The sequence below is a fragment of the Octopus bimaculoides genome, chromosome 2 (assembly GCF_046866305.1).
Source record: "Octopus bimaculoides isolate indiv1 chromosome 2, ASM4686630v1, whole genome shotgun sequence".
NCBI classification, from domain to species: Eukaryota; Metazoa; Mollusca; class Cephalopoda; order Octopoda; family Octopodidae; genus Octopus; species Octopus bimaculoides.
Window position 1 is genome coordinate 55887924 of NC_142929.1, and position 16586 is coordinate 55904509.

The following is a 16586-nucleotide window of genomic DNA, read 5'->3' on the forward strand; positions in this document are numbered from 1 at the left end:
TATATATATATATACATATATATATATATACATATATATATATACATATATATATATACATATATATATATACATATATATACATATATATATATATATACATATATACATATATATATATATATGAGTGTGTGCATAAATGTGTGTATTTACACACACACACACACACACACACATGTAATATTACAAAACAGGGAAAAGAAAATAGACAGATTGTCATTGCATAATGGTATAACAAGACCTCAATCTAAGAGAAAGAAAAAAAAAATGTCAGGCCCACTAACAAGAATATGTAGTTTCTTTTCTTTTTTTTATACAAATATCAAATTTTATTTGTAGCAAACACACTACAAAATTAATACTGTTATATAACAAAATATACAAGAACCTGTTAGAAAAACACTTAATCAAATACTTAAAGAAAAAAAATTTATGTAAATGCTCCCACTGCATCTAAGCATAATGAATAAATTAAGCAAAATATATCATAAGAAAGCAGGCAATTATGAGAAGAGCAACAGACAAAATTGAAGTTGTTAGTCTCCATTTGCGATTTTCTTCTATGGAACGCTCCTCCAGAAAATCAGTAGTCATTTGTTTGGGTTGAGTGGCACTTTGCTCTTGGAAACAGCATATCCTATACATGAATTTCTTCCAGCAAGGTACAGGGGTAATTGCTAACAGATACAAGTAGAGAGGAAAACAAAAGGAATATGATTTATAATTTACACATTGATATTTCAACAATGGATATTTACATAATATACACACACACACACTGAGAGAGAGAGAGACAGGCAGACAGAGACAGATAGACAGGCCATGCATATTGCATTCCAGTTTGATAATATATGCATATACTGTGTGTGTTGGCACTCCGTCGCTTACGATGTCGAGGGTTTCAGTTGATCCGATCAACAGAACAGCCTGCTCGTGAAATTAACGTGCAAGTGGCTGAGTACTCCACAGACATGTGTACCTTAAAGTAGTTCTCGGGGATATTCAGCGTGACACAGTGTGACAAGGCTGACCCTTTGAATTACAGGTACAACAGAAACAGGAAGAAAGAGTGAGAGAAAGTTGTGGTGAAAGAGTACAGCAGGGTTCGCCACCATCCCCTGCCAGAGCCTCGTGGAGCTTTAGGTGTTTTCGCTCAATAAACACTCACAACGCCCGGTCTGGGAATCGAAACCGTGATCCTATGACCGCGAGTCCGCTGCCCTAACCACTGGGCCATTGCACCTCCACATGCATATAATACACATAAACATAAAGGTATGAATATTTATATTCATTTATACACACACATCTGTACACGAACATATAAGTACATAAATCTACATAAATATCATCATCATTTAACATCCATGTTCCAGGCTGGCATGGGTTGAAAGGTTTTATAAGATTCAATGGGCCCACGAACCACATCATACTTCAGTGTCTGCTTTGGCAAAATTTTTACAACTAGATATCCTTCCCAACACCAACACTTTACTAGGTCCTATTTTTGTGTCATCATTGCTAGTGAGATCACCATGCAGCTTGCAAGATTATAAATCCTAATGGAGCAACTTTACTTCAGAAAATAAGAGGTAAAAGTCTGAGAAGGAACCAGAACAGAATTGGTTTCTTGCTGTAGAGGAACTACATGATTAATTAGATTATGATCAGGTGAAGCTGGAAAGAATTAAAAATAGAAGACCCGGCAAGCCAAGTGAGACCTAAATCTAAGGCCTCAGCCAGCCCACTTATGCGTACCTTCCTTCATTGGACACTAAACTGCACTTGCGAAGACCTGTTGAGGCAAGTGAAATCGAAATCGAGTTAAATTCGACGACTGGCACCCATGCCAACATCGTCTCCTTCATTGGACACGAAACTCAGCTTGCGAAGACTTGTTGGGGCAAGTGAAAGCGAAACTATGATGGCACCTGTGCCCAGCGTCGCCTTTCTGGCACTTGTGCCCGCGGCATGTGTAAGGACTTTCGAGCGAGATCGTTGCCAGTGCCCCTGGACTGGCTCTTGTGTGGGTGGCACATAAAATACACCATTTTGAGTGTGGTCGTTGCCAGTACCGCCTGACTGGCCTCCATGCCGGTGGCACGCAAAAGCACCCACTACACTCTCTGAGTGGTTGGCATTAGGAAGGGCATCCAGCTGTAGAAACTCTGCCAAATCAAATTGGAGCCTGGTGTAGCCATCCGGTTTCACCAGTCCTCAGTCAAATCGTCCAACCCATGCTAGCATGGAAAGCGGATGTTAAACGACGATGATGATGATGATGATGATGATGGTGTGTTAGGGTGTGGGTGAAAGTGAGTGACAGAGGGACCAGGAGTGTGGGTAGGTGAAAGAGTATGGTGTGAATAAGCATGTCCAGTAAGTTCACTATCATTAATTCACCGCAGGGAAAGTTCACCAATAAAATAGTTTTTAACTATTAATGGTGCAATACTATGGATATACTTTCCTCACACTGAACTTTCTTCATGGTGAATTGATGGCAGTGAACTCACCTGTAATTGCAAATGAGAGATGAGGAATTAAAAAGGGCTAGGAGACCACTGCAAAGATTGAGTAAGGTTCAAGAGCAGATGTAGTGAATGGTGGATGACCAATGGTGCATGAATTCAGGAAGGTGAAAGAGTAGGAGATGACTCACTCTGGAATAGCAGGTTGGCAATGATGATACAGCAGATAGGAGAAGGACAAGAGAGAGACATGGTTAGGCAGGTAAAGTATGTGTGTGTGTGTCTATATATATATATATATATATATATATATATATATATATATAGTTTTAGGGAAAAGAACCAAGTTTCAAGAACTCATCAATGAAAATCCACTATCACACATAGAAAAATGAACAATTAAAAGCACAATAAATGAGTATAATATATATATATATATATACTACGACGAAGTCTCCAAGATGCAGTTAAGATAGAGATTTTTATTTATTTACGGCCTCAAACATCTCATACCTTCGCGCTTTAGTTTGCCCTCTATTATTTATCTTGTTTCTCTCCATGAAATTCAATTGAATTCAGTTGTTGTCTTAAATTCATACTTATTCATTTTCTAAGCTTCCTAAATTCATGCTACGTTATATTCTATTCACCTAGAATTCATTGCTCGTTTAAAAATTACGATTTATGCATTGTTGTCTCTCAAATATTTAAAATCTACAATTAAGAGCCCTATCTACTCGCTGGCGGTACCTACCCACCCCTACCCATTTTCCTTTATTCAAAAATTCTTATCGCTCCTTAAAATTATGGCTTTTAAGTGTTGATTTCTCAGCCCAAGAATTACAGCGTGATGTGCTACTTGACTGGTCCCCCCTCTCTCTCTCTCTTTATATATATATATATATATATATATATATATATGATGATGATGATCTTTTCTCTCGCCATGCCTCTGTCTACCCCTCCATCCTCTCTCTCTCTCGTAGTTTTTCCTTAAGGTCTTCAGGTTCTGGCTATATATAAATGAGAAATCCATTCTAAATTATCTCAATCCATTATCTCCGCTGACATACTACGACGAAGTCTCCAAGATGCAGTTAAGATAGAGATTTTTATTTATTTACGGCCTCAAACATCTCATACCTTCGCGCTTTAGTTTACCCTCTATTATTTATTTTGTTTCTCTCCATGAAATTCAATTGAATTCAGTTTTTGTCTTAAATTCATACTTATTCATTTTCTAAGCTTCCTAAATTCATGCTACGTTATATTCTATTCACCTAGAATTCATTGCTCTTTTAAAAATTAAGATTTATGCATTGTTGTCTCTCAAATATTTAAAATCTACAATTAAGAGCCCTATCTACTCGCTGACGGTAACCCCCCCCCCCCCCACCGGAAGTTCATTCCTCTGTCATCCTGTCATCCTCGGCTGTCTCGCGGAACCCATCTAGTGGCCTTGGCCATCGTCTCCCCTACCTTTGGGTAGCGCATTAAGTTTGAGAAATGTTTGCAGGTTGTAGGTACTGTTTTGCTTATGAATTCTTCCAATTGCAAGTTTTCTTTTCAGGTACATGACACTGCTTTTCCCCTTCCCAGGCTACATGCCCACACCCCCAACACCCATACTGTTAGAATTGGCACTCTCAACGTCGGCACGCTGAAAGGTAGATCTGGTGAAATTGTTGAGATGCTTGAACGGAGACGCGTAGATATGTGCTGCATCCAGGAAGTAAGATGGAGAGGAGGTTCTGCGAGGTTCCTCACAGGCAAAGAACACAGGTACAAGATTTTCTGGGCAGGGAACACTGACGGGGTCGGGGGCGTAGGAATACTTCTAGCGGAGAAATGGGTGGATAAGGTAATCGAGGTCGTTAGAGTAAGTGACAGAGTACTTAAGATCAGACTAGTGCTTCATCATAGATTAGCTACTGTCATCTCAGCCTATGCACCTCAACCGGGGCTACCAGATGGTCTGAAAGACCAATTCTATGACACCCTCTTGCAAACTACCTCGTCGACGAGTGACAGGGACCTTCTCTTTGTGGCTGGAGACTTCAACGGTCATGTCGGACGTCGTGCTGGAGGCTTCCATGGCATACATGGAGGCTATGGCTTCGGCTCCCGCAACGAGGAGGGAACCAGACTGCTGGTGTTCTGTGATGCAACCGATCTTATGGTCTGCAATACCAACTTCAGGAAACCTGCCAGTCACCTACCGCTCCGGCAGACACTCTAGCCAAATCGACTACATCCTCGCCAGAAATAGGGAAAGAGGGTGGCTTATAAATGCCAAAACCTACCCTGGCGAAGAATGTACCCCACAACATAGATTAGTAGTTAGCGACTTTGGGATCAAGGCAAAATGGGTGCCCAGAATTAGACAGGCTTGGAGGAGAAGGGTGTGGAAGCTTAAAGACCCTGCAAACGGACAGAGACTTAGAGACAAGTTACTTGAAGCATTTAACGAAATAGAAGGGGATATAGCATCATACAACGTGGAAGACAATTGGAGATTTCTGCGGGACAACCTGTTGAAAGCCACCGACCAGATTTGTGGGTGGTGTAAGGTCCCCTCCCGACCCAGAGTAACGTGGTGGTGGAACAAGGAGGTAGACAGGGCTATTAGACAAAAGAAACAGGCTTGGAAGGACTGGAAGAACGATGGTAGCAGGGAATTGTACCAATGTGCCAGAAGGGAGGCTAGGCGACAGGTTTATTTAGCCAGAGGGGAAGCAGATAAGGAAAGATTTGCCAATGTTCTGCGCCGTGAGGACCAAAGATTCGAGGTATTTCGTGTTGCAAGACAGTGTAGGAGAGAGAATAGTGATGTTGTAGGAGAGAAATGTGTTCGCATGGATGATGGTACGCTTGCATTAAATGAGGTTGCAAAGAAAGAGGTCTGGAGATGCCACTACGATAGATTGCTTAATAAAGAGAATGAATGGGAGAAAGAGAGCCTGCCGTATGTCGACCCAATAGAGGGACCAGCTATCCGAGTTGATAGTACCAGGGTAGATAAAGCAATTAAGAGTATGAAGACCGGGAAAGCCTCCGGCCCATCAGGAATCACTGCAGAGATGCTCAAAATATCTGGCAGTGTTGGCTATAGCCTAGTCACCCGTATTACGAACCAGGTGATACACGAGGGAGTCATACCCAATGACTGGTGTAGCAGCATCATAGTCAACTGCTACAAAGGTAAAGGTGACGCTTTAGATACAAATAATTACAGAGGCATCAAGCTGTTAGATCAGGTTATGAAAGTTACAGAGAGGGTCATAGCCCAACTAATTAGGGAGCGAATCAATTTAGATGAGATGCAGTTTGGGTTTGTGCCAGGTAAAAGCACTACTGATGCCTTATTTCTAGTGAGACAGTTGCAGGAGAAATACCTAGCTAAGGATAAACCTCTGTACCTGGCTTTCGTTGACATGGAGAAAGCCTTTGACAGGGTCCCCCGATCCCTTATCTGGTGGTCAATGAGGAAACTTGGGATAGAAGAATGGTTAGTGAGAGCTGTGCGAGCCATGTACAGAGATGCTGCCAGTAAGGTGAGGGTTGGAAATGAGTACAGCAATGAATTCCGGGTAGAGGTAGGGGTCCACCAAGGTTCCGTCCTCAGCCCCCTCTTATTTATCATAGTCCTCCAGGCAATCACAGAGGAGTTCAAGACAGGTTGCCCCTGGGAGCTCCTCTATGCTGATGACCTTGCCCTAATTGCGGAGTCACTATCAGAACTAGAGGAGAAGTTTCAGGTGCGGAAGCAAGGTCTAGAATTGAAGGGCCTTAGAGTCAACCTAGCTAAAACCAAAATCCTAATAAGTAGGAAGGTAGATAAAACACAAACCCCTTCAGGTAGATGGCCCTGCTCAGTATGTAGAAAAGGAGTAGGTAGTAACTCTATAAGATGTACCCGGTGCAAGCTATGGACACATAAGAGGTGCAGCAACATCAAAGGCAGATTAACTAGCAAGTTAGTTTTTGTTTGTGGCAGATGTTCAGGTGCAATAAAGACTGTAAACAAACAGGAAACAACTTCTATCTCATTCCAGGGTGAAAAACTAGAGGTAGTCGATAGCTTCCGCTATCTGGGCGACCAAGTTAGTAGTGGGGGTGGGTGCGCTGAAAGTGTAGCTGCTAGAATAAGAATAGCCTGGGCAAAGTTTAGAGAGCTCTTACCCCTGCTGGCGACAAAGGGACTCTCACTCAGAGTAAAAGGCAGACTGTATGACGCATGCGTACGAACAGCCATGCTACATGGCAGTGAAACATGGGCTGTAACTGCTGAAGACATACGTAAACTCGCAAGGAATGAAGCCAGTATGCTCCGTTGGATGTGTAATGTCAATGTGAATACCCGTCAGAGTGTAAGTATCTTGAGAGAAAAGCTGAACATTAGAAGCATCAGTTGTGGCGTGCAAGAGAGACGATTGCGCTGGTATGGACATGTGGTGAGAATGGATGAGGATAGCTGCGTGAAAAAGTGCCACACCCTAACAGTTGAGGGAACCCGTGGAAGAGGTAGGCCCAGGAAGACCTGGGCTGAGGTGGTGAGGCAAGACCTTCATACATTGGGCCTCACCGAGGCGATGACTACTGACCGAGACCTTTGGAAATGTGCTGTGCGTGAGAAGACCCGGCAAGCCAAGTAAGATCGTTGCCAGTGCCCCTGGACTGGTTCTTGTGCGGGTGGCACATGAGATGCACCATTTTGAGCTTGGCCGTTGCCAGTACCGCCTGACTGGCTCCCGTAGGATTTTTGAGCGAGATCGTTGCCAGTGCCCCTGGACTGGCTTGTGCGGGTGGCACATAAAAGACACCATTTCGAGCGTGGCCGTTTTCGTGCGGGTGACACGTAAAAGCACCCACTACACTCTCTGAGTGGTTGGCGTTAGGAAGGGCATCCAGCTGTAGAAACTCTGCCAAATTAGACTGGAGCCTGGTGTTGCCATCCGGTTTCACCAGTCCTCAGTCAAATCGCCCAACCCATGCTAGCATGGAAAGCGGATGTTAAATGATGATGATGATGATGATGATGATGATGATATAGCCTGGTGTAGCCATCTGGTTTCACCAGTCCTCAGTCAAATCGCCCAACCCATGCTAGCATGGAAAGCGGATGTTAAATGATGATGATGATGATGATGATGATGATGATGATGATGATGATGATGATAGGCGACAAAGGGACTCTCACTCAGAGTAAAAGGCAGACTGTATGACGCATGCGTACAAACAGCCATGCTACATGGCAGTGAAACATGGGCTGTAACTGCTGAGGACATACGTAAGCTCGCAAGGAATGAAGCCAGTATGCTCCGTTGGATGTGTAATGTCAATGTGAATACCCGTCAGAGTGTAAGTATCTTGAGAGAAAAGCTGAACATTAGAAGCATCAGTTGTGGTGTGCAAGAGAGACGATTGCGCTGGTATGGACATGTGGTGAGAATGGATGAGGATAGCTGCGTGAAAAAGTGCCACACCCTAACAGTTGAGGGAACCCGTGGAAGAGGTAGGCCCAGGAAGACCTGGGCTGAGGTGGTGAGGCAAGACGTTCGTACATTGGGCCTCACCGAGGCGATGACTACTGACCGAGACCTTTGGAAATGTGCTGTGCGTGAGAAGACCCGGCAAGCCAAGTAAGATCATTGCCAGTGCCCCTGGACTGGCTCTTGTGCGGGTGGCACATGAGATGCACCATTTTGAGCGTGGCCGTTGCCAGTACCGCCTGACTGGCTCCCGTAGGATTTTCGAGCGAGATCGTTGCCAGTGCCCCTGGACTGGCTTGTGCGGGTGGCACATAAAAGACACCATTTCGAGCGTGGCCGTTGCCAGTATCGCCTGACTGGCCTTCGTGCAGGTGACACGTAAAAGCACCTACTACACTCTCTGAGTGGTTGGCGTTAGGAAGGGCATCCAGCTGTAGAAACTCTGCCAAATTTAGATTGGAGCCTGGTGTTGCCATCCGGTTTCACCAGTCCTCAGTCAAGTCATCCAACCCATGCTAGCATGGAAAGCGGACGTTAAACGATGATGATGATGATGATGATATGTATGTATGTATATATATATATATATATATATATATATATATATATATATATATATATATCTATGCTGTGAAGTAAAACTCCTATTTTTGTGTATTTTCATATCAAAACACTATTCTGGTGCAGGTCAATAGAAGTAAAAAAAATATTGAAACCATACCTGTTACAATATCCATACTGTAAACTCTGGCTTTACGATTTTCAGCATCTTCGCTACCTGAGTTGATATCATCAAAGTCTTTCCCATTTGGATGATCAACATGAAGATTAGATTTGGGAGACATGTTTCTGAGAGGATTACTATAACCGTTCTCATTCTTTTCATCTTTGTCATTTATCATTGTCGCAGAAGCTGAAGTTGTTTCATCATCTATTTCCATTCGAGGCTCTTTACTATGTCGAGTCCACCAAGTTAAACGTACCAACTGTAGAAAATATTTTTTAAATGATTATAGTGGCTTTTAATTTTCTGTATAAAAGAACTTACAACACAGAAAAAAAACAAATATATATATATATATACAATAACTAACTTTTGAATCAATTAACAGAGATTTCATCTACAGAATTATCATCATTATTTTAACATCCACTTTTCCATGTTCCTGGTTTAAACAGAATATGTGGAGGCATATTTTCTATGGCCAGATACCCTACTTGCCCCCAACCCTCACCTGTTTCCAGACATGTTTCCACAGAAGATCAGAAATGGAGGACACCACTTGCATGATGGTTTATGACTATCATGCAATGTGAAGGCAAGGAGACAGTAACACACACACAAACACACGACAGGTTTGTTTCAGTTTCTGTTCAACCAAATCCACTCATAAGGCTTTGGTCAACCCAGAGCTATAATAGAAGGCACTCGTTCGTCCAAGTTACCAGAAATATCTGATAATATTTATTACTTGAAAATAATGTTTGAAACAAAAAACAATATTGCTAATCACAAACTAAAATTATCTTATGCTATCATTAAGAGATGCCTATTACTATCAATCCTTAAATACATAATTGGAATTGACTTCTTTAATATTATTGTTGTTTTGTTTGGCTCCAAGTCAGTTTCATATATATAAAACCTATATATATATTCAAAATCATCCCAGCCATGGTCACCATGTCACTGTGGAAGTATCTGCGACCATGTTATTTCTCCATTATCTGTATGGATTGAGGCCAGTCTAATATAGACCACCTCTTCCCAGAAGTAAAAAGTGTTTGCATAGGGCCAAAACCCATACCTAAAAAAAATGCAGAGTTATAGAAGCATCAAAGATAATTCAAATCTAAGAAACCTTGGAAGAGGACATCCCTGAGTTGAGAAATGTTGTCAATGTCAATAGGAAGTGAAGGGCTTAAGCCTTACTCCTTGTCCCAGCAAGAGAGCAACTCACTTGCCAAGATACCCTTCATCTATACAAAAATAGCTATATAGATATGAATAGATACAAATGTATTAGTATGTTCCACAATGAATAACTATTATAATAGCAAGTCCCATAATGAACATATATTGTAATGATATGCTCTACAACATATTTGATCATTAAAGATCAACTGAATACATTGTCTTCACTAAATGACTCAATGATTGATATTAAAGACAATGTTACCAAGAATACAGTGTCACACTGATGGTGAGGAACAACTGCTCATTTGACCAAATAAGTTAGCACCCTTTCAATTCAAACTCTTGTAACACTCAAGCCATTTAATCCTTTTGATACCAACCCACCTGAGGTCGCCCTTTCTGACTGTAAAGTGATCTAAATTCCATACAACATCTTATTAATGTTATTTTACTAAATTTCACATTATTTTGAAAATTAACTAAAATAAAGGTAGTGAAGTTCAACAGAAATATAGTAATAAAAGAATTAAGGTATATCCCAGTTCTTTGGAATTAAAGATAACATCAACTCCAGTGTACTTATTTTATTGACCCCAAAAGGATGAAAGTTAAAGTCAACCTTGGCAGCATTTAAACTCAGAATGTAAAGACAGACGAAATACCATTTTACCTGGTGTGCTAAGGATTCTGCCAGCTCATCGCCTTGATGAAAATAAAATGATAATATATGAACTTACACAACGAGGATCAATTGGTTCTGTCAGAAGACTGATGACAACAGCAGAAAACAAAGTAAATCCAAACAGAAAAATGGAAAAATACAAGAAGTGAAAGTTTTTCACAACATCTGGTCTTGGATCCGGAAGGTTCTTGAAGCAAGGAGGCACTAGATGGTAATATTCAACAATGAAGCGGATCAGACCAACCAGCATTCCAAAGACTAAAGCAAAGAAGGCACCCTGAAACATAATAACATAAAAAAGCATTTTAATGACACGACAGAAAAGAAATAGAGAGGAAGAGAAAAGATGCATATTCCAGCTGCTGTATGTGTAATATTAACCCATTTGATACTAATCCACCTGACACTGCCTCGGGCTCTTTGATTTAAACTTACTGTTTTGAAGTAATATAAACTAAAACCTGCTATCAAAAGTTCATGTTAATCTTATGCTCCAAATACCAGCTTAACCCTTTCATTACCATATTTCTAACCAAAATACATCCCTTATGTGTTTCAATTAATTTCTAACATAATCATAAATTTAGTCTGGTTTCATTAAACAACTCTAACTTTTTTATTTATCAACATATTAATGTGATTTTTGGAAGATAATTTAACGAAAGGTTCTCAACCAATTCTATACCAAATTTTTGTCACAAAGTGATTCTAATTACAGGTAAATTCAACAAAATATAAAATTAATTAAATTTTTGTTCAAACATCGCTATAGAAAATGGGTTATTAGCTAATATTCAATTGGGTATACAACAAAATATTATTATAGAAGAGTTGTACACATTACTGGATTCATTACTGTCTCTTTTGCCAGTATAAAATTCAAATCCAGAGCAGTACCCAGTATTTGATTCACAAATCTTCCAAACTTTGATCCCCCATTTTGTGGGCTTTCCTGGCATATACTGTTTACACAAATAATCACATGTTTTCACGAATGTACTAATGAGATTTGCTCGGATATTCTCATTTAAATATGAATAGGTGATTACGGGCAGTTTTGGGCGGCTTGGTCACATGAACCAAAATTTTTTTCGGGCGGCTTTGGACGGTTTAGTAACGAAAGGGTTAATAACGACCAAATCTTTTTTACTAAATTCTTTATTATTTCCAAAATTAAATGAAACAATGACAGTGTATTTCAACAGGAATATGGTAACAAAAGGGTAAGCATTGATTTCAAATTTTGGCACAGGACCAGCAATGTCAGGGAACAGGCTAAGTCAATTGTGTCAACCCCAGTATTTAACTAGTACTTAGTATTTTATTGACCCTGAAAAAATGAAAAGCAAAACTGACTACAGCAGCATTTGAACTCAGAATTAAGAGGAAGTGCTGCTAAGCATTTTGTTCCAGCAATGGTAATGATTCTGTTAGCTCACCACCTTTAACAAAAGGAGTCATATATAGTAGAGTAATGATAGTTGAAGCTATTTTATTTTACTTATGTTGGTAGGAGCAGGCATGACTGTATGGTTAAAATGTTTGCTTCACAACCACATGGTCTGAGGTTCAGTTCCACTGTGTGGTGTCTTGGATGTCTTCTACTATAACCTCAATCCAATTAATGCCTTATATATATATATATACATATATGTCAGAGTAAAAGGCAGACTGTATGACGCATGCGTACGAACAACCATGCTACATGGCAGTGAAACATGGGCTGTAACTGCTGAGGACATACGTAAGCTCGCAAGGAATGAAGCCAGTATGCTCCGTTGGATGTGTAATGTCAATGTGAATACCCGTCAGAGTGTAAGTATCTTGAGAGAAAAGCTGAACATTAGAAGCATCAGTTGTGGCGTGCAAGAGAGACGATTGCGCTGGTATGGACATGTGGTGAGAATGGAGGAGGATAGCTGCGTGAAAAAGTGCCACACCCTAACAGTTGAGGGAACCCGTGGAAGAGGTAGGCCCAGGAAGACCTGGGCTGAGGTGGTGAGGCAAGACCTTCGTACATTGGGCCTCACCGAGGCGATGACTACGGACCGAGACCTTTGGAAATGGGCTGTGCGTGAGAAGACCCGGCAAGCCAAGTAAGATCGTTGCCAGTGCCCCTGGACTGGTTCTTGTGCGGGTGGCACATGAGATGCACCATTTTGAGCGTGGCCGTTGCCAGTACCGCCTGACTGGCTCCTGTAGGATTTTCGAGCGAGATCGTTGCCAGTGCCCCTGGACTGGCTTGTGCGGGTGGCACATAAAAGACACCATTTCGAGCGTGGCCGTTTTTGTGCGGGTGACACGTAAAAGCACCCACTACACTCTCTGAGTGGTTGGCGTTAGGAAGGGCATCTAGCTGTAGAAACTCTGCCAAATCAGACTGGAGCCTGGTGTTGCCATCCGGTTTCACCAGTCCTCAGTCAAATCGTCCAACCCATGCTAGCATGGAAAGCGGACGTTAAACGATGATGATGATGATGATGATGATGATATATATATATATATACATATCATCATCATCATCATCATCATCGTTTAACGTCCGCTTTCCATGCTAGCATGGGTTGGACGATTTGACTGAGGACTGGTGAAACCGGATGGCAACACCAGGCTCCAATCTAATTTGGCAGAGTTTCTACAGCTGGATGCCCTTCCTAACGCCAACCACTCATATATATATATGGGTATTGGGGGGATGGATGGACAAATGCACACACACACACAAAATGAACTTATTTATATTTCCATCTATTAAATTTACTCACAAGACATTGGTCGGCCAAGGATTATAGTAGAAGACACTTACCCAATATACATTTTCACCGAGTGCAATAGCTATGAGGTAAAAGTGTTAAACTCGTAAATCTTAACACTCATTATCTCTATGGGCTAGCATGCAGTAGATCAACCAGTCTGTCTCTGTTGGTATTCAAGTTTATGAAAGATATCCCACCTCACGTATGTGTGTGTTTGTGTGATTAAATAAACATGGATACATGTGTGTATTAGGGTTTAGTGCTAATAAGGTGCTGGATATGACTTTAAAGCACATCTGTTAGTGGGGTCCTGGTTCAGGAATCCCAGGGCTTTGAAAAGTTTAGAACCATCTCTTAGCCACTATTGTTCTCAGATCTACTTTGACCCAGAGTAGTAGCAACTGTCAAGGTCATGGCTATGGGTTAATTAACATATTGGGGCTTGCTTAACTGTGTATGTGAAGACTGGACCCAGCAAACTCTGCAGAAGAAACCTTCATTGTTCAATGGAGTGAAAGGCAGCAGCAGCAATGCATTGTACCGTGCAGGGAGAAAGAAGAAGCGAATAAGACATCTTGGTCTTCCACTGCATCCATCTCCAGTCATCTTGATCTGGTCATGCCACTGGATCAAAGGTGGTCACAAGAGAGAGAAAGAGACAGAGACAGACAAACAGACAGAGAAGACACAGACGGAGAGGTTAAAGGTGCATAACTCTTCTTCAATTAAAGTCACTTCGCAAGTTGTCATCCTTGAGGATGACAAGGCGTTCCTTGTGGCTCTGACAGATGATCAAGAGTATTTATAATGAAGGAGAAGGTAAGCAAAACAGATATAGTTACCTTCTCATTGAGTCTGCCCCAAAACAGAGCAAGTAAAAAGACAGCACAAATAGGTGGTTGGGTGAAACTGGATATCACTTGGATGTAGACAAAGAGGTCTCCTCCTTGAGATATTTGGATGATTGGAATCCAGAGAACACTGATAATCACCAGAAACAGGATGAATATACTGGAATATAAAACAGATATCAATCAAGTACTATTACATGTATTAAGGAGAAATGTATAAAAAGCGTTTGTATCACTTAGTAGTTATAATACATTGTTATCAACATTCAGTGTAGTAGGTGGCTTTGTTTGCAAATGCGTGTAATTGTGTTCAAGCTTCCAGATGTATTTCCATCACCTTTGCTTCACTCTTAGCAGTTTGATATACCAATCTATCTTTTGTTGAAGAATGTCATGCTTGAAACTATTTTCTGTTGAGATATGTCAAGTCAATAGAGGAAACATGACTTGAAGAAACTATCAACCTTATTTTTCAGAAGATATTTAATTTTATTTATAGAATGACCATGAAATTTTAATTTCACAGTCAAAGGTTCAAGACCAGATAGCCATAGTGTATGAGAAAAGCAACCAGTTGATAAAAATAGCAGTTCATATGTTTCTGGAATAAAGCTGTGTCTATAGAACAAAAAAATATATATTTAGCCTCTCAATAAACCACTATAATAGCCATAAGTTATTACAATAGAGATAAACCACTAAGAATTGGAGAGAAAAAATATGTAGTGTGGGGTTTGGGAAGTGAGCGACAAGGATGTTGGATGGAAGAGTAGAAGAGGTGGACTTAAGCCATTAAGTCTTCTACATTTCACCACTAAATAATCCTTTCTAAGGCCTGGAATTTTGGAGGAAGTAGGTTAGTTGATTACATTGACCCCAGAGCTCAACTGGAAATTATTTCATTAACCCCAAAGGGATAAAAAGCAAAGTCAACGACAGCAAAATCTAAACTCAGAGCATGAAGATGGATGAAATGCTGCCAAGCATTTTGTCTAGCATGCTAATGATTCTTCCAGCTTGACACCTTAAACACCGTTGTAAATAATACCAACACTGTACAATAGACATGTTTTTGATGGTATGCAATACTGAGTTGCATATACTGAGTTACAATACTATGTTGCACTAAGGTATATGTACATGAATATGTATAGCATTATATAAATAACATTATAATCATATTATTCACATAGAGATAGGTTAGATTGCCATTAATGTTGCAATATTACTCACTTACCTAGGCTAGCACTACTGCTAGACCCACAAACATCCTTTGCAACTAAAAGAAATCCATTTTGCTGACTATCAAAGATGTATTTAACACCACTACAACTACTAGTTCACATATTTCTTCTTTCCACCTCTTCTACTCTTCCATCCACCATCCCTGTTGCTCACTTCCCAAACCCCACACTACATATTTTTTCTCTCCAATTCTTTCTTCCCAGAACTACTGTCCTCAGGAATTTCCTTCAACCATATTTTTTCCAAGAAAAATTAGTCTTTGGAAATTTGAAGTCAATGTCTATTGCATCCTTCTCCCCAGTCTGCTACCCCTTCTCTGACTAATTATATTTGTAAAAAGCATATGAAGAACAGAATGTGTAAAAACGTATTTTATTATTACATGAATCTTAATATATATCAATTTGAAAGTAAACTGTTACATCTTAATACCTTTCTTATAACATGAATTTTAAGAAAGACATCAAACAATATATTTTTGCATTGTAGTCCCCCCTGCCTCAACACACTTCTACTCACTTCATACCCTGAGGAGATACCTAGACTTTCAGCTCCAACAACTCATACTCACTCTCTTTTCTAAAGGCAAGTAACTATGTACTTCCTCTACAAAACAGCTTGCTCCTCCCTCCTCTCATACTCTATACCCTAATCTCTTTGCATAAATGCTGTCCCCACCCTCCACCCACGCCAAGGTTTTTGTAGCCTTGTGAGCAGAATGGCAACCTCACTAGTGCCAGTGGTATGAAAACAGCACTTAGTACAAACAGTAAAACGGCTGGCATAAGGAAGGGCATCCCGATGTAGAAACCATGCTAAAAGAGACACTGAAACATGATGCAGTCCTTGAGCCCATCGGATCCTGTCAAACCACCAGCCCATGCCAGCATGGAACATAAACATTAAATGATAATATTACAGAGTGGGCCCTCTGGAAAAATGCATAGAAATGTCTTACCGTCCAACAATAATCATTTCGATATCAGAAACTTTTTTGCGGAAGAACGACCAAATATCCAGCGCAAATATCGTACTTGAACTGTTGAAAATAGAGGTAAGTGATGTGATAAGGGCTGAAACCATACTGGCCAGCATCAAACCTCGTAAACCTGAAATAAAGATAGAATATTCTCTTAGAAATGAAAATATGTTTTAGAATTTTTTTTTTTTT

General features: G+C 40.5%; 1 protein-coding gene across 1 annotated transcript in view; it reads right to left on the bottom strand.

Moving 5' to 3' along the window:
• Positions 1-291: 291 nt before the first annotated feature.
• LOC106876318 (sodium/glucose cotransporter 4) overlaps positions 292-16586 on the bottom strand; it is a 151037-nt gene continuing 134742 nt past the window's right edge. Inside the window, exons 13-17 of the mRNA XM_089345776.1 lie at positions 16374-16524; positions 14162-14330; positions 10619-10840; positions 8685-8949; positions 292-677 (exon numbers count right to left, since the gene is read on the bottom strand). Coding sequence (XP_089201902.1) covers positions 472-677; positions 8685-8949; positions 10619-10840; positions 14162-14330; positions 16374-16524 — 1013 coding nt within the window. The 3' untranslated portion in view covers positions 292-471. The remainder of the gene's footprint in view (positions 678-8684; positions 8950-10618; positions 10841-14161; positions 14331-16373; positions 16525-16586) is intronic.